The sequence below is a fragment of the Amblyraja radiata genome, chromosome 1 (assembly GCF_010909765.2).
Source record: "Amblyraja radiata isolate CabotCenter1 chromosome 1, sAmbRad1.1.pri, whole genome shotgun sequence".
Classification (NCBI taxonomy): Eukaryota; Metazoa; Chordata; class Chondrichthyes; order Rajiformes; family Rajidae; genus Amblyraja; species Amblyraja radiata.
The window spans coordinates 138,518,197-138,537,107 of record NC_045956.1 but is presented as its reverse complement, the minus strand read 5'-3'; the positions used below and the strand labels follow the sequence as shown (position 1 = coordinate 138,537,107).

Sequence of the window (18,911 nt, the reverse complement as noted above, 5' to 3'; positions counted from 1 at the left end):
TGCTGAATGGTTCCATCATTCTCTTTTATTTCTAGCATCTGCAGTGTTTAATATATCCATGATTCAGTATTCTTCCATCACCTTGTTCTCGATCATCTCCTTCTATTTAAATGTATTTGCATAGATCGGTTATGATTAAAAAGCCTTCATCACCTTCTCACTTACACCACCATGAAATGCACTGTTTAAACTCTATTGGCCTTCACCTGATCACAGTGTTAATTAACAGTTCCCTCTGTTAATTCCGCCACTTTCCCCTCCATCTGTGATTTCTAACTTTTGCACAATACTGATAAAATATCAGCCTGAAAGGTTGACATTATCCCTTTTCACAAACGTTACTCTGACCTGCTGAGAGTTTCTAACATTTTCTTAATATTGGTACAAACAATGCAGCCTAATTTGGTGCAAATTAATCCAAAACTTAGTTGACTTAAGTTTAAGGACAGTTCCGAAACACATTCTCATGGAGTTTACCTCCCGCCTGCAGCTGTGCGAAGCCAAGTTCTCAGAGGCTTGGAGATACAAGAGACTGCAAATGCATGTTTGCCGATTTCCTCCAGCAGGTTTTTTTTTAACTTTCTGTGAGGCTTTCTCACATTCTCATTCTGATGAAGGGTTTTCTGCCTGAGACACGGGAACTAATTCTCTTTCATCAGACACTGCCTGTGTGCCCACCATTTTATTTTGATTTCCGATATCCAACGGCTGTTTTGCTTTTTGCTTTTTTTTTTAAACTAGTTCTCTCGCCATCAATCTCAGCAAACTTCAGTTCTCTCCCAAGCATTGTTGTTTAATTTTGCTTCCAGACTCTCCTGAGTGCAGCTCATCTTATCCTTAGCCAAACAATGACTCAACAGCCATCAATGCTTCTTAGACCTGCGGAGCTCCTATTTCTCACATAATTACACTCTTTATGGATGCTGCAAGAAAGAGAATCGTCATTTGAAAGTTGAAAAGATTACAGAGTTAGAAAAAGAAAACAGCGAGATAAACTATTTCTCTGCAATATAAACAGGAAATGACTGCATCTGGCACCAATGTGCTGAGTGAGTTGAGGGTGAAGCGCTGATATAAAGCACAATATTTTCAACTCTAGGTTTCTGGTTACCTAACAATTTTAAATATTTATGGAGTTTAGTTTTATGATGCATTACTGCATCCCATTAAGAAATACAGCAAGAAACACTGCTGAATGCACAGCATTAACATTTATAAGCTGCAACGATCACCAAACTAATTATTGACCAGTTAAAAGAGTAATGTTTAGTGGCTTCCAGACTGACTTTCCCTCCCTTTCTTTGAAATGAATTATGACCATTTTATATAATGCAGTAACCTTGCTAGGGAGACAACAGTGATAACTGCTTGGGTCAATAACACTGTGTAATATAATGTTTCCTGCCTTGTACTTGGTGTAGTTAGAGCAAAATTGTGTATTACCAATAATTTTTAGGAATGGTCACACTCAAGGCAGGTTACAAGATGAGATGGAAAGCTTAGCTGAAGAAATGGGTTCAAAAACAATTTTCAAGTGACAAGGAGGAAATGCAAAGATATCAGAACAAGAGCTCCAAAGAGCAAGATGAATGCCAACTATCACCAAAAGTGGGTTGAATGGAGCCCAAAACACAAAGGGAAAAGAAATTCACAATGGAAATGCTCGTAATAATTAGTTTAGTTCAGAGATACAGCATAGAAACAGGCCCTTTGTCCCAGCGAGTCCATGCTGACCATAGATATCTCATACACACAGAATGTTGGAGTAACTCAGTGGGTCAGGCAGCATCTCTGGAGTTATAGTTATAGAGTGATACAGTGTGGAAACAGGTCCTTTGGCCAACTTGCCCACACTGGCCAACATGTCCCAGCAACACTCATCCCACCTGCCAGCATTTGGTCCATATCCCTCCAAACCTGTCCTATCCATGTACATGTCTAACTGCTTCTTAAATGTTGGGATAGTTCCTTCCTGAACTACCTTGTCTAGCAGCCTGTTCCATACATCCACTAACCTGTGTGTGAAAAAGTTACCCCCAAGATTCCTATTAAATATTTTTCCCTTCACCTTAAACCCATGTCCTCTGGTTTTCGATTCAATAATTACCAGATTCACCAGAGAAAAGGAATAGCTGATGTTTCAGGTGGAGACCCTTCTTCATACCCATAACATCATCTATTCCTTTTCTTAGCTTGGAGGCTTGTTGTGGAATGCATTTTTTCAATTAGCAGCCTGTGACTTGTGGAATGTCACAGGGTTCATGCTGGACCCACTGTTGTTTGTTATCTCCATTAACTATTTGGATGGCAAGTTAATATTGGTGGTAAATTAGTAGATAACACCAACATTGGTGATATAGTGGACAGTGAGGAAGGCTATCTAAGTTTACAAAAAGATTCAGATCAGTTGGGAAGAAATGGTCATTGGAATTTAATTCTGACAAGTGAGGCATTGCACTTTGGTGTGTCAAACCAGGACAAGGCTTGCACAGTAAATGGTAGAGCCCTCGAGAGTTTTTGCAGAGCAGAGAAATCAAGGTGCATAGGTGCTTCTTTAAAGTGAAATTCAGGTTGAAAGTGTGGTGAAGAAGCCCTTTAGCATGATTGCCTTCATTGGGAAGGGTAATGAGTACAAAAATTGGGACATCAACTGTACAAATCATTGGTAAGACCACTCTCAGGATACTTGTAATCAAAATTTCATTGTACCTTAATTGGTTCAAGTTCAAGTTCAAGTGAGTTTATTGTCATGTGTCCCTGATAGGACAATGAAATTCTTGCTTTGCTTCAGCACACAGAACATAGTAGGTATTGGTACATGTGACAATTAAATTGAATCTTGAATCTAGTTCCAGTTGGCCAGCTTTAGGAAGGATGACAGTGTTGGAAATGGTACAGAAGAGATTTACCGAGATGTTGCTTAAGGCCATGGGGTTGAGTTGTAGGGAGTGGTTGGATAGCCTGGGACTTTTTTGTTTGGAGCATAGGAGGTTGAGGGGTGACCATATTGAGGTGTACAAGATCATGAAAGGTGTACAAGACCATGAGGGCATGGATAAAGTGAACACTCACTGTCCTGTTCACACAGTGGCAGATTCTAAGACTAGAGGACACAGGTTTAAGCTAAACACAGCGCTGCAGTAACTCAGTGGGCGTCAGTATCTGTGGAACAATAGATAGATGACATTTTGGGTCAGTACTCTTCTTAGTGAATAGGCCTAAGGTGAGAGGGAAGAGATTTAATGGGGAATTCAAGGACAATATTTTCACTCAGGATAGTCTATATCTAGAATGCGCTGTCAGAAGAAACTTTAGAATCAGATACAATTACAACATCTAAAGGATATTTGGATAGGACATGAATATTAAGAGATATCCAAGATAACTTTGCGAAATAGGGGAGATGACAAAATGGGACTTGACATTTATGAGATGTAGTTTTAGAAAAGATTGGTGCAAGTAAGGCTTCAATGAATGATAAACAAATGTCAATCTTCCTAAATAAATACTTTGTAATTTTTCATTTCACAACAACGACAAAATAGCAGCAGCATATAAAAGCCTCAAAAGGCATGGGGAGGAAGTTAGTGAATTTAATGTGTATGTAAATATTAATGGGAAATATATTGGGACTCAACAAATGGCATGGACCTGATGATAAAAAGAATCATTAGTAATTGGCATAATATTAGTCAGACTTTTCTAAACTCTTTAGATTCAGAAATTGGCTGCTCATTGAATATTTTAACAAGAATATAATGAGCTGATCAAAGCAAACAAACATGGATTTGTGGAAGGAAGGATTAGTTGGCAAATCATGTTGATTTTTTTGAAGTTGCCATTAGAATGTCAATTTAAATGGGAAAAGGGGATGTACAACTTCCTTGTACATCAGTCCATGAAAGTAAGCATGCAGGTACAACAGGCAGTGAAGAAAGAGAATGGCATGTTGGCCTTGATAACAAGAGGAATCAAATATAGGAGCAAAGAGGTCCTTCTGTAGTTGTACAGAGCCCTAGTGAGATCACACCTGGAGTATTGTGTGCAGTTTTGGTCCCCTAATTTGAGGAAGGACATTCTTGCTATTGAGGGAGTGCAGCGTAGGTTTACAAGGTTAATTCCTGGGATGGCGGGACTGTCGTATGCTGAGAGAATGGAGCAGCTGGGCTTGTACACTCTGAAGTTTAGAAAGATGAGAGGGGATCTCATTGAAACATATAAGATTGTTAAGGGTTTAGACAGGCTAGAGGCAGGAAACATGTTCCCGATGTTGGGGGAGTCCAGAACCAGGGACCACAGTTTAAGAATAAGGAGTAAGCCATTTAGAACGGAGATGAGGAAACACTTTTTCTCACAGAGAGTGGTGAGTCTGTGGAATTCTCTGCCTCAGAGGGCGGTGGAGACAGGTTATCTGGATGCTTTCAAGAGAGAACTAGATAGGGCTCTTAAAAATAGCGGAGTCAGGGGATATGGGGAGAAGGCAGGAACGAGGTACTGATTTGGGATGATCAGCCATGATCACATTGAATGGCGGTGCTGGCTCGAAGGGCCGAATGGCCTACTCCTGCACCTGTTGTCTATTGTCCAAATGTGTTAACGTGGATTTCTCTATAAAGGCATTGGAAGATATTTATTCAGGCTTGACATTAAAGATTATTACATCAATAAGCGAACATTGAATTGGAGATAAATATAGATCCTCAGTTGATGGTTGGTTAAGAACTAGAAAGTCGAGTATCAGCAAATTTGGCAGAGTATTGTGCTGGATCCTTACTTTGCAGCACAACATGCAATAATTTGGATGAAGGAATAGTGTACATCCAGGTTTCGAAATTACGCCAACTTTGGAGAACAGTTATGTAGATGTGAGTTACAAAATCACATGGTTAGTGGACATTGATGTCAATTCAATCAAATGTCAAGAAACAAACAAAACTGCAGATTCTGTATTGTGCAAGTTACTGTGCCGCGGGCAGCAGCAGCGGCAGCGGCAAACCGACCTCGGAGCGGGCAGCGGGAGCGGCGACCCAACCTCGGAGTGGGCAGAGGCAGCGGCGACCCGACCTCGGAGGATCGGCCGCGGGCCCGGTGGACTCTGCCGCGGGCCCAGTGGACGACATCGTCGGGAACTCGCAGGTTGGTGACCTGTTCTCCGGAGCTCCCGCGACAACAGCTGCGTCCTCTGGACTGGAGGGTGGCTTCGACCACCCCGGGCCGCGGAGTTGAACCGGCCCGTTTGCGGAGCTTGGATTCAGCCGCGGGACTGATATTACTTACCATCACCCGGCGGGGTCACAACATCCAAAGCCTGGATCGCCTCGGCGCAGAGGGAGAATAAGAAGGGAAAAGACAAAGACTTAAGACTTTTGCCTTCCATCACAGTGAGGAGTATTCAACTCACTGTGGTGGATGTTAATTTGTGTTTATTGTGTGTTTTTGTCATTTTTTTACTATATGTAGGACTGCAAGGCAACGAAATTTTGTTCAGACCACAAGGTCTGAATGACAATAAAGGCTACTTTGACTTTGACTTTGTTATACCATTGTGCAGTGTTAACTTACACCCAGTAAGCAAGTTCTGTGAAAGATACTGCAACGAATCAGCAGTTTTATTTATTTCCTGATATTTGTTTCAATTCACATCAATGTCCCCTAACCATGTGATTTTGTAACTTCCAACTCCCATCTACATAACTGTTCTCCAAAGTTAGCATAATTGTGAAAAATAATAACATAAGGAAGTATAAAATAACCCACTTTGGATCGAAGAAATAGTAAAATTCTGTAAGTGGGAAGAAAATTAAAATAACAAGAATAAATTGATTTTATTGTCCATTTGTATAAATCATTAAAGATTGCTACACACTGATGAATAATACATCCAAATGGAATGTTGCCATTCATCTCAAGGAGACTGGAATACATAGGCATCAAAGTTATGCTTCAGCTGCACTGTCTTGGATAGTTTCCACCTGGCACACTGCTTCAATTCTGGGCACTGAAAGTCAGGAAAGATATAGTGACCTTAGAAAGGTGACACTGCAGATTTGCCAATAGGTTGCCAATAGGCAATGAAGTAAACTGCATTTTGTTTTTAATTTTTTGTGTTGCTAATGCTGGTTACAATTTTACTGCAGTAAATTTAAATTGAAAGTCGAAATGCATTTTACCCCATTTCCTCCTCCAACTTACATAGGTTTCCTTGCAGGTAGACAAAAATGCTGGAGAAACTCAGCGGGTGGGGCAGCATCTATGGAGCGAAGGAAATATGCAACGTTTCGGGTCTAGACCCTTCTTCAGACGTTTGACATTAAATCAGACTTGATATTAAAGATTATTACATAAATAAAAGAACATTGAATTTGAGATCAATATAGATCCGCAGTAGATGGTTGGTTAAGAACTAGAAAGCAAGAGTATCAGCAAATGTCTCGACCCGAAACGTCGCCTATATCCTTCGCTCCAAAGATGCTGCCTCACCCGCTGAGTTTCTCCAGCATTTTTGTCTACTTTCGATTTTCCAGCATCTGCAGTTCCTTCTTTAACAATAGCTTTCCTTGCAGGTTTCCCTCCAAGTTATTCAATATTCTAATATGGAAGTATATTACTGGACCTTCATAGTCGCTGTCCAAACCTTGAGAAACAGTAGGAGTATCTTCACCAGGAAAACTACAGCAGGTCAAGATAACAGCTCGCCACCACTTCAGAAGGCGTTTTGATATGGGCATTAAATGCTGCCCTTGCCAAGGATACCAAGATGTCAGAAAATGAATAAATAAAATACCATTATGTCCATGGTTATATTGTTACCAAAAATGTTGTTATATACTTACTGAATATGTGAATTCTTCAATACATTTTAAAGATATACCTTTATGTTTTACATCAATGAATTTTGATGATCAGCAAGTGTGATGGGCAGCAATGAAAGGCAAACTGAAGGTTTTCAAAAAGAAGCATCAATAATAGATCTTAAAACATACCTTGGAACTGCTGACCCAGCATCTTCCTGGTGATTAACAGTCCATCTTTTTTGGATCCCCCTCCTGCTAGTGTCTCATTCAGAGCCTTAGCATAGAGCAAAATTCCATCATAAAAACAACCAGCAATAAAATTGACCTGAAAAATAAAAATGGAAAACGTCGTTTTAGCTACACCTTCAGATAAGATATAAATGAGTGAATTAAAAGTTAGTTTAGTTTAGTTGAGAGATCGTGTGGGGAAACAGGTCGAGTCCACGCTGACAAGCGATCCACAAATACCAACACTATCCTACATACACATGTGGGACAATTTACAATTTTACCAAGCCAATTAGCCTAAAAGCCTTTACATCTTTGGAGTGTGGGAGGAAACCAGAGCTCCCTGAGCAACCCCACACAAGTCAGAGAGAGAACGTACAAACTTCATACATAGAGCATCCATAGTCAGGATCGAACCCGGGTCACGCTGTAAGGCAGCAACTCTACTGCTGCGCCACCGTGCCGCACAAATAGACGTTATTATTTTTTTTTGGTGGGGTAGGGGGAAGCAATATTTTACGATTCATGTTATATCATAAATAACTAAATGAGTTGGAACTGTATTCTTTGCAGAATTATCTTATTGAAACATGCAAGATCCCAAGGGGGCACGACAGTGTAGACTTTGAGATGTTTCTATTGTTGAGACATATTCTGACAAGGGGATATAATTACAACATAATGGGGTGGTCATTTCAAGCCGAGGTGAACAGCAATTTATTCTCACAGAGGGTGGTCAATTTCAAAGAGACAGACAGCATGGAAACAGGCCCTGTGGTCCAACTTCCCCAAACCGACCACGGCCTGGATAACGTGGATGTAGAGAGGATGTTTTCACTGGTGGGAGACTCTAGGACCAGAGGGCATATCCTTAGAATAAAATGACGTAACTTTAGAAAGGAGATGAGGAGGGATTCTTTTAGTTAGCTGGTGGTGAATCTGTGTAATTCACTGCCGCAGTCGGCTGTGGAGGCCACGCCATTGGGTTTCCATTGAGTATTTTATTGTCTAGGCAAGTGTCCAACAGGCAATGTGACTGATTTTTTTCATGCCGACTATAATGTCAATTTGATTTAGTCACATCCACCTATGTTTGGCTAATATCCCTCCAAACCTTATCTAAGCCCTAGATAGACAGGAACTGGAGTAGCTTAGCAGGGCAGGCAGCATCTCTGGAAAAAAAGGATGGGTGTCGTTTTCAGTTGGGACCCTTCTTCAGAGAACTTATCTAAGCTTTCATGGTTTTAGATATCTCCATCAGGTCACCCCTCAACCCCCATGCTCCAGGGAAGAGAGTGCTATCCAATCAAGGCTCCCCTTATAACTCATCCTCCAGTTCTAGTGACATATTTGAGAATCTTTTCCACATCGTTTCCAGCTTAATTACATCCTTCTAATGGCAATGTAACCAGAATGCCCATAATACTCCAAGTGTAGTCTCACCATGACTTGTACAGTTGCACCTTGTTGTCTCAACTCATGTACTGAGTGCCTGACTGATAAGGACAAGTGCCAAACGTCTTTTTTCCAGTTTCCATTCTAGTCTCTGGAGCAGTACTTGAACCTTCAACCACCTGAATAGCTAAACATCAGAAAAACAACAGTAGATTGTAGGGTCTGAAGCCACACCCATTGCTGCCCAAGGACACACACGACAACAGTTCCTTATGGGCCTGTTCCACTCAGGCGATTTTTCAGCGGACTGCTGGCGACTGTCGCCCGAGAAACCGGGAACTGGAACGGCGACTGTCAGATTGGAACACACACACACACACACACATCGCAAAGGCAGGGGCCAGGGCAAGTGGGCAGAGCACTGTCTGAAATTCACAGAGCACTGTCTGAAATTCAATATCACGACTTTCTCTCACTTTCTTTACTTTCTTTATTTCTCTTTCTTTTTAAAGCTTAAAAAATGAAGTGGTACAATAAATGTAATAAGAGGTATTTGGCTTGTACTATTGTAATGTACTGTACTTCTAATAAATAAAATTATTTAAAAAAACGAAATTCACACGGTGCAAAGCCAAGGTGATACAGACACAAACCGCGCTGAACAGGAAGGTTGGCGCTGTAATTAAGACGGCTAGCACAGTGTACGGTAAGTCCTTTAAAAGAGGGGAGGGGAGGGGTGGGGGGAGAAGGGGGGGGAGGGGTGGGGGGAGAGGGAGTGGAGACAACTTTTAAGAAGCCAGACAACTTTTAATAGGCCAGAGATACACAGCTGTGAAGTTCGGCGGACATTTAACGGTTGGTTATCCTTGGTTCTGAAAACTACTGCTTGCGTTTTTTCCCCCAATGAGCCAATGAAAATGGCCAGCAAAGGCGATTAACTAAAACTACCTACGGCTACCTCGACTACCCATAACTACATGGTGACCCCACTACAACTGCACCTATGACTACAGGATTATCGATTATCTCCATGGCGATCAATCTTTGGTCGCAGACATTTTTTCAACATGTTGAAAAACCTGCGGCGACCATACTGAGGCCAAGACTTCCAAGAATGTGGGGACTACTCGCGACCATGAAGGAGACTCACCAGAGACCACCAGCGAACATGTGGCGACCGTGTGGCGAGTGCAGAGTTTCCTGTACTGGTCTAGAAAGTCGCCAAAGTGAGACAGGCCCATGAGGATCGCATTCTAAGCACAGGCGTGCTAACTACTCCTGCAGTGACCTTTCTTTTTTTATAAACTCAGGAACAGGAACATTTGGAGACAATCGCCTAACATTCAAATCCATTTAGGTATGTTACAAAACCTACTTTCAGCGGCGCTGCAGTTCTGTCACTGGCCGTGTGCGCAACTTTGGCGCCTTTGAGGGGGGGGGCGGGATTAAAATGCCGTTTTCTCCTGCCTCTCCGAGATATACTTTCTCGGGCTACTACCTAATGCTGAATAATCGTTCTGACTGCCGTTCTCAGAATTAAAAAAAAAAACGCGGGACAATTTCAGCGCTGGAGTAAAATAAAAAGCGACTTCTATAACGCCGTCAACGCAGGCAATGGAACGAATCTCACGTACGGGACAAAACATAAGGTAAGTCGTTTATTTTACATATAAACTTGCTTCTTAGGATTACTTTAATCAAAATTTCATCAGCGAAAATGTGATTATGTAAATATACGAACCGGCAATGTTTTTCCTGCCGATATGGGGTTTAAATTCACCCCAACCTCAACTTTTCAATCGATCGCGTTCCACAAAAACCCACTCACAAGATGACCATTAATGGCCATTAATTTAGGAGAATTAAACACTAAATTCCTTCCATTTGGCCTATAAATTCATGACAATGAGATTTAAAAATCATGTTATATTGTGAATTCTTGTGTGAATGTTATTTGGACACTTAGGCTATTTAAAAATGTTAAACATTTCTTAATGGATAGATGTTTAGATCTAGTAATTGAATTTTGTAATTAGCTACAATTAGGTAACTAACTAATTATATGCTTTAATTCAGGTCATCCAAGTAAGATTGTTACATATTTGTTTCAGAATGCTTCAATCTATAATAACTGAAAATTTCATTCAGTTCTCTTAATTTTTAAGAAAGTTATGGGCTTTTGACTGTCCTCGATCACAGCATTTGAGTTAAGTCAATGGAAAAGCAATAGGGAACGAGATGCTAATTTCAGATTATGAATATGGCCACAACCTTTTTTAATACTGAAGATATGAAAGTGAATTAGGTGTCAAATTAAACTTCTTTTTATGCTTTATCTGATGGGATAAATTGCAGACTTGATTTTTAAAATCTCAAAATGTTGTAACATTGCTAATCAATCCACAGGGTAATGAAGCAACCTATGCCTGCTTGCAGCAGAACCTAAACAAGCATAAAGAGAAGGTCTGATAAAGCAAGTCACAAACTATGAGGTTTCACCCCGGTCATTCCCCCTTCTCCCCTCTCCCCTCTGGCAAGGGGTACAGAAGTGTGAAAACGCACGCCTCCAGATTCAGGGATATTTTCTTCAAAAACGTTTCACTGTGCCTTGGTGACAAAACACTAAACTAAAACTTTGCCAAGCATTGTACAGTTATATATTTACAGTTTCCCCTGATGTTAACATCAATAGGCAATAGACAATAGACTATAGGTGCAGGAGTAGGCCATTCGGTCCTTCGAGCCAGCACCGCCATTCAATGTGATCATGGCTGATCATCCCCAATCAGTATCCTGTTCCTGCATTCTCCCCATATCCCATGACCGCTATTTTTAAGAGCCCTATCTAGCTCTCTCTTGAAAGCATCCAGAGAACCCGCCTCCACTGGCCTCTGATGCAGATAATTCCACAGACTCACCACTCTCTGTGAGAAAAAGTGTTTCCTCATCTATCTAAATGCTTCGGCGGCGGCGCAGCGCTGGGATACCAACACGGAGCGGGCGATGCCTTACCGTGTCGCCGTGCGGTAAGCTCCGGAGCGCTGTGGCCGGCGACTCTCAACATCGCGGAGCTGTGGCTGTGGGCGTCCGGCCGCGGGCGGCGCTGGATTTGGAGCGCCGCGGAGCCTGGGATCGAGTTCGCGGGGGTCGGAGCTCCAACCGGCACGGCCTGAGGACTACGAGTGCCCCGGTCTCCGGGGAGGAGGCAGCCGCTCCAGAATTTCCAAGCCGCTGAGGAATGTTTCACCCGACGCCGAAATTCCATCTTCACGGCAAGAGGGCCCTGAAAATTATCGGACTGGCTGCAAGGCCACAAATGGGCCCCGACCTCCGGTGTTTCACAGAGAAAGAGGACTTAACTTTCTGGTGCCTTTCCCCACAGTGGACATTTTTGATTCTGCTGTGGGGGGATGTTTGTGTTGAACTCTATAATGTGTTGTGTCCATTTTATATATATTTTTTAACCTTTTTCTATGGTTTGTATGGAAACGTATTATTTATTTTATGTAAAACACTTTGGTGTCAATGCGAGTTGACTTAAAACGTGCTATATAAATAAAACTTACTTACTTACTTACTAAATGGCTTACTCCTTATTCTTAAACTGTGGCCCCTGGTTCTGGACTCCCCCAACATCGGGAACATGTTGTTCAAGAAGGAACTGCAGATGCTGGAAAATCGAAGGTACACAAAATGCTGGAGAAATTCAGCGGGTGCAGCAGCATCTATGGAGCGAAGGAAATAGGCAACGTTTCGGGTCTGAAGAAGGGTTTCAGCCCGAAACGTTGCCTATTTCCTTCGCTCCATAGATGCTGCTGCACCCGCTGAGTTTCTATAGCATTTTGTGTACCATCGGGAACATGTTTCCTGCCTCTAGCGTGTCCAAACCCTTAACAATCTTATAAGTTTCAATGAGATCTCCTCTCATCCTTCTAAACTCCAGAGTGTACAAGCCCAGCCGCTCCATTCTCTCAGCATATGACAGTCTCGCCATCCCAGGAATGAACCTTGTAAACCTACGCTGCACTCCCACAATAGCAAGAATGTCCTTCCTCAAATTAGGGGACCAAAACTGTACACAATACTCCAGGTGTGGTCTCACTAGGGCACTGTACAACTGCAGAAGGACCTCTTTGCCCCTATATTTGATTCCTTTTGTTATAAAGGCCAACAAGCCATTCGCTCTCTTCAATGCCTGCTGTACCTGCATGCTTACTTTCATAGACAGATGTATAAGGACCCCCAGATCACGTTGTACTTCCCCTTTTCCCAACTTGACGCCATTTAGATCGTAATCTGCCTTCCTGTTTTTGCTACCAAAGTGGATAACCTCACATTTATCCGCATTAAACTTAATCTGCCATGCATCTGCCCACTCCCCCAACCTGTCCAAGTCATCCTGCATTCTCATGGCATCCTCTTCACAGTTCACTCAGCCACCAGCTTTATGTCATCTGCAAATTTGCTAATGTTACTTTGAATCCCTTCATCCAAATCATTGATGTATTTTGTAAATAGCTGCGGTCCCAGCACCGAGCCTTGCGGTACCTCACTAGTCACTGCCTGCCATTCTGAAAGGGACCCGTTAATCCCTACTCTTTGTTTCCTGTCTGCCAACCACTTCTCTATCCATGTCAGCACTCTGCACCCAATACTATGTGCCATAATTTTGCCCACTAATCTCCTATGTGGGACCTTATCAAATGCTGATCAACATCCCGATATCCCCACTGACAAAACTAACAAGATCATTCACATTCATGCTGCAAATTCAGGAGTTGGTCAGAAGCTGGATCTCTTCAGCATTTCTTCAGTGCATCCCACAGTCCCCGTCATTCTAGGTCGACTACACTTAAAAATTCCACTGCTAATTGCAAACAGGGTCGGTGGGGGCGCTGCAAATCGGCAGCCCTGCCAGCAGCGTGTTAGTTTTTACTACTTTTTTTGGTTTTTTTATGTGTTTAAATGTATGTTTTTAATGCGTCTTTGTGTGTCTTGTGTGGGAGGTGGTGGGGGGGGGGGGTAAGGATGAAACCGTTTTGGTTGCCTCCTCCATGCAGAGGCGACTTTTTCCATGTCGCCTCCCCGTGGCTTAACATCGAGGATTGGTGCGGCCTTTCCCGGAGATGAGCCCGGGGCTTCAGCTGCGGGCGCAGCGTGGACTCTCGTAGAGGAGCGGGCGAGCCCTCGCTGGGGGTCGACGGAGGGGAGCGCTCCGTTCGCTGGCCCGTGGCAGTCTGAAGCCGCGGTCTGCGGAGCTCCAGCTGGCGGCGTCCTGGACCTGGGATCACTCGTTGGGGACCCAGGAGGAGAAGAAGCTCCGACCGCCGGCCAACTACTACCGCGGGCGCGGCGGGAACTTACCATCCTGAGCGGGGTCCCTTGCCGAGGACCTCTGACCGCCGGCCCTGCGGTCTGCAGTGCTTCAGGCTGCAGCACGGCGGGGACTTTAGATCTTCCACCACCGGCATGCGGCCTACACCAACTTGAAGCCCTGCGGTCTCCGGTGGGGAGGCACTGATTCGGGACTTACTTGGACTTACCTTGTCTGTACATCTGGACGCTCGCAGCAGCGGCTGCGGAGGGTTGAGGTCCCGACCACGGGGGAAAATGGAGGAGGACTGGCAAAACTTTGTGCCTTCCACCACAGTGCTGAACGGTGGATGTTTGTGTTAAATTTTTATTGAGTTTTGGTGTGTTCTTTTTTTATTGTACCGCTGCTGGCAAATTCATTTCACTTGCACCTTATGTGCAAGTGACGAATAAAACTGATTGTATTGATTGTATTGTATGCAAATCCAATGTTTTATAATAGCAGCTTGTCTTCTTTGCGTAAATTATGGGCTAGTCAGCAAAGCTGTAAATTACTCAGTTTATTCTCATCCATACAGTTTTCATAAACATCAACACTGAATTCTGGCCAGACTACAATATTTATACAGTATATTTGGCTGAAAACGTGTTTAATCGAGTATAAATCAGTTTTAAACCTCCAATGGGAAAATAGTCAGCATTCTGAGGCCATGGGCAAAATAGTGGAAAAATAATAAAGACAGAAGGATTTGGTCCTAATGCGGGCAAATGGAATTTGTGTAGATGGGCAAAGAGGCCAGCATGGAAATGTGGGCTGAAATGACTATTTCTGCAGATCTTTAAAAACACCAGCATTTCAGCAACTAAAATGTCCGTTTTGAGGAAAGGTAATATCCTTTATTTTTCACATAAAAATTATTCTTGGACACATTAGACCAGTGGTAAAGAAACTTACAATTCATAAACCAAGATGGAACTAGTAATTACTCAGAAGTACGTGTTGTTCACAAATAATCGAGGTTGGTATATTTAAAATGATTGCCTTGTATCGAAGCCTAATTTTAATTTTCCTGTGAGTTGTAAACTAGGCAATTTTGGAAGAATCCAAATTCACAACTCAGTAATGAGAGCTTAGGTGGTGTGATGAAAGATTGCCAATATGAAACAAATAATTCTGTTTCCCTCTCCACAAATGCTGACCGAGTATTCCCAAAGCATTGGTTGATGTCAGATTTCCAGCAATCACGATATTTTGTTGTTGAATTTGCACTTGATTAGCACGGACAAAATCCCAAACACATCAGAAACATTATCAAAAAATATTATAAATTCTTTAGCATTCCAAAACTTTGATTAATGTATTGGCTGCAAAGGCAGGGAGTTATCAACTCAAGTGTTATTGGTTCTTCTCATCTGCAGTCATCCTTATCATTGATAGAGCTACAGCATCTTATGTATGTTCTTATCTTCTGAATGATGTGGAGCTGTGCAATGTAGATTTTGCTCTGCAAGGACTCCACAGAAATAAATACTTTTGAAGGGTAGTCACTATTGTGAGAACATATGGATTAAGAACTAGAGTAGTCAACTCTGTCCCTCAGCTTGCTCTGCCATTCAATAAGATTAAGGTTGATCTGATTGTAACCTCAACATCAGAGTGATCTTTCACCCCTTGATCTATCTATCTCTGCTGGAAAAATATGCTGCTTCCACCACACTTTGAGAAAATGAGTCTCAAGTCTTTAGACCAATCCGAGAAAAATAAATGTTCCATTATCTGTCTTAAATGGACAGCCCTTCATTTTTAAACAAAGAATCCAAGTATTAGATACTCCCCCAAATGAAAACACCCTCCCTGCCTTGTAAAGTCCCAGTCAAATATAATGTTTCTTTCACGTCCTCTTTCAGTCTTTTAAACTCAGGAAATATAATTCAGGGTGGTACAGTGTCACTGCTCATAGAGCTGGTGCCTCACAACCCCAGTGATCCAAGTTCAATTCTGATCTCTGTGCTATTTGTGTGGAATTTATGTGTTTTCCTGTGATCATGTGTGTTTAGTTTAAAAATACAGCACAGAAACAGGCCCTTCGGCCCATCAAGTCCACGCCGACCAGCAATCCCTCCATACTAACACTTACAATTATACCAAGCCAATTAGCCTACAAATCTATATGTCTTTGCAGTGTGGGAGGAACCGGAGATTGCATAGAAAATGCACACAGGTCACGGGGAGAACGAACAAACTCCGTACAGATAATCAACCATAGTCAGGATTGAACCAGGGTCTCTGGCGTTGTGAGGCAGCAACTCTACTCCTGCGCCACCATGCCACCCTTCTGGTGTGCTTCTGGTTTCTCCCACATCACAAAGATTTGCAGATATGTAGGTTAATTGGCTTAATTGAAGTTGAAGGAAATTGTCCCTGGTATAGTAGAAACTGGGTGCATTATAAATGGTAGAAACTGAAAGGGAGCAATTGGTGTGTGGCAGAATAAAAAGGCGGTTAGTGAAGGATTAAATTAAAGGGGTAATGATCAACTCTTACACATTGCTCTGGAATGAGAGAGCACTGTATAATATATAGAATCACCATTTAAAACAGACAAGGCATTTTTAACCCAATAGACCATAATTCATTGGAATTCATTTACCCCAAAGGGCAGTGGAAGCAGTTGAATAATTTTAAGGCAAAGGTAGATCAACACTTGATAATTGAGCGGGTGATGTTGAAGGATACAATCTGATTTACCTTGATCATGTTAAATGGTGAAGAAGGCTGATGCAGCTGACTGGTCTGCTTCTGTTCCTAGTTCATATATGCATTGAAATGAATTATTAATGGTAGAAGCACTGACACATGCCTTTGGCACACCACAGATAGCTGGCAATGCGTTTGGGTCTGAGGCTCTCACAAATAAAACTGTGATAATGACCAAATGGCGTGGCAATAATCAGGTTAGTTGTACGTCTGGCTTTGCTGCTGACATTTAGAAGATTCTTAACTTTCCTTAACAAAGGTCACAGCAGCTTCTGTCAGTTTAGTTATTCCTCACCCATGAGTTGTGTTGTGACAATGTAGTGGGGCTCATATACAGATAAAATGAGTTATCCCAAAATTATTTCAAGATAACCCCAAAGAAGTTAAGCACCGTGTGCGTAAATTAGTTGAGCTGTAAAGCATTTAATACAAAGATGATTCAGAGTGTTAACATATGCAGCATTGGTTTTGTTAGTGTTAATGCATCACTAACAATATTTTGCATGCATAATGCATTTGAACGTGTCAGAGCACTTTGGAGGGAGCAGGACTCGTACAAACCTCTACAGATGCACCATAGAAAGCATACTGTTGGGTTGCATCATAAATTGGTTTGGGAAGAGCTCTGACTTGAAGATATTCCAGAGAGTTGTAGATGTAGCCCAGTCCATTAGACAGACCAGATGGACTCTCCTCAAGACATTTCCATTAACTTTCCCAAGTTCCCTTGTCTATATGTCTTTCTTCATGGTAAAAACAGAGAACTATTCAGTGAAGACCCAGTCTATCTTCGATCACCCCATACATAGATGACTGCTTTGGTTTCTGAGAGGCCCTATTCTATCTCTAGTTACCCTTTTTGGAATTGGAATTGGAATACTTTAATGCCACATGTGACAAGGCACAAAAAAGTTACAAATCATCCCACGCCAGGTCCCCCTTTGTTCTTCCCGCTCCCCCCTCACGGCGGTTCCCATGTTCCCTTAACGACCACTGTACTGCCAACTGTGGGTCGACCCACGAGGCTCTACTGAACGACGAAGCTGCACCGCTGCCGCCAAGGCTCCACTATCGCCGCCGAGTCTCCGCCAGCCCATGAGACTCCACCTCCATGGCTCCACCACTGCCATGAGGCTCCACCACCACTGCCGAGACTCCTCCAATCCGCGAGACTCCACCAACCCACAAGGCTCCACCGCCAAGGCTCTGCCGCCAAGGCTTCACCGCTGCCACCAAGACTCCACTGGCCCGCGAAACTCCATCCCTTCCGCCGAGGCACTGTTGACCGTGAGACTCTGATGGCCGCAAGGCTCCGCCACCGCTGCGAGGCTCCACCGCCGCCATGAGGCTCCACTGCTGCCACGAGGCTCCACTGACCCAGGCAGGCTTCACCACCCGGCTTCTCTGCGGCCTCCTGTGAGGTGTCTGCCTTCATTTTTCTATTAATATACATAAAATCCCTATGGATTCTCCTTAATCATATCTGCCAGTGCTATTTCATGCCCTCTTTTTGCCCTTCTGATTTTCTTCTTATATAAGCTCCGTAGTCCCCTACATTCCTCCAAGTATACACAATCACAACTGTCTCTACCAGCCCCATGCCTCCTCCTTTTTGCTGACAAACGTCTCAATTCCTCTTGTCATGTCTGGTCCTTTTCTCCTACTATTTGCCTTGCAAGGTGGCAGACAAAGGGCATTATCAAATAGATAAACATTCGAAAGTCATTTGAGGGAAAAAAGATGCAGGAAATATGTTAATTTTCAGAAATGTGCACAATGGCAAAACCTGTACTGCTCTGTTGGTGAAGTGGAGGTAATGACAGGAAAGCGGTAAGTGGAATCAGATGATTAAAAATGTATGGCTGAGAGCTATGTCTGCAGTCAATTTTCAATGCAGATAAGAGCAAGAGATTGTAGGGACTTTATGAGCAGAAACTGTGTTGATTATTTTGGACACGGAGGATTAAGCAGATACCAAGGTGATATCTTTGAGGGAATTTGAGAAAGTATGCAGGTTTCTAAGTGGTTAAAATGTACAGAAGGCAAAGGTACAGTGACATATTTAAAATTGAGCTTGGAAAATAATCAAGTTGAAGTTATGACTTGCGAGAGAAGTTAAACAGAAACATAAATGAACACTGCTGATAGGTGGTGTTCTTGATGTACTGGTACAATTCCGGGTTAAACAGCAGTGTCGTTTTGTGTACTAACACTCAAAAGAACAGGGTTAGGCTGAAGGAAGAGAGATGCAGACGTCAGCAAACTGCATACAGAATGTTTTTAGTACTGCCAATGTTGTTGAAAGGATATTCAATTCACATAGTCATACAGCATGGGAACAGGCCCTTTGACCCAACTCATCCATGCCTACCGAATTGTTCCATATAAACTAGTCCCATGTGCCTGTATTTGGCACATCCTAT

At 42.7% G+C, this 18,911-nt stretch overlaps 1 protein-coding gene across 2 annotated transcripts in view; it reads right to left on the bottom strand.

Moving 5' to 3' along the window:
- Window positions 1-18,911, bottom strand: part of npr2 (natriuretic peptide receptor 2) — a 173,620-nt gene that overhangs the window by 132,266 nt on the left and 22,443 nt on the right. For both annotated transcript variants that reach the window (XM_033031408.1, XM_033031400.1), the window contains one exon: window positions 6,984-7,119. In XM_033031408.1, coding sequence (XP_032887299.1) covers window positions 6,984-7,119 — 136 coding nt within the window. The remainder of the gene's footprint in view (window positions 1-6,983; window positions 7,120-18,911) is intronic.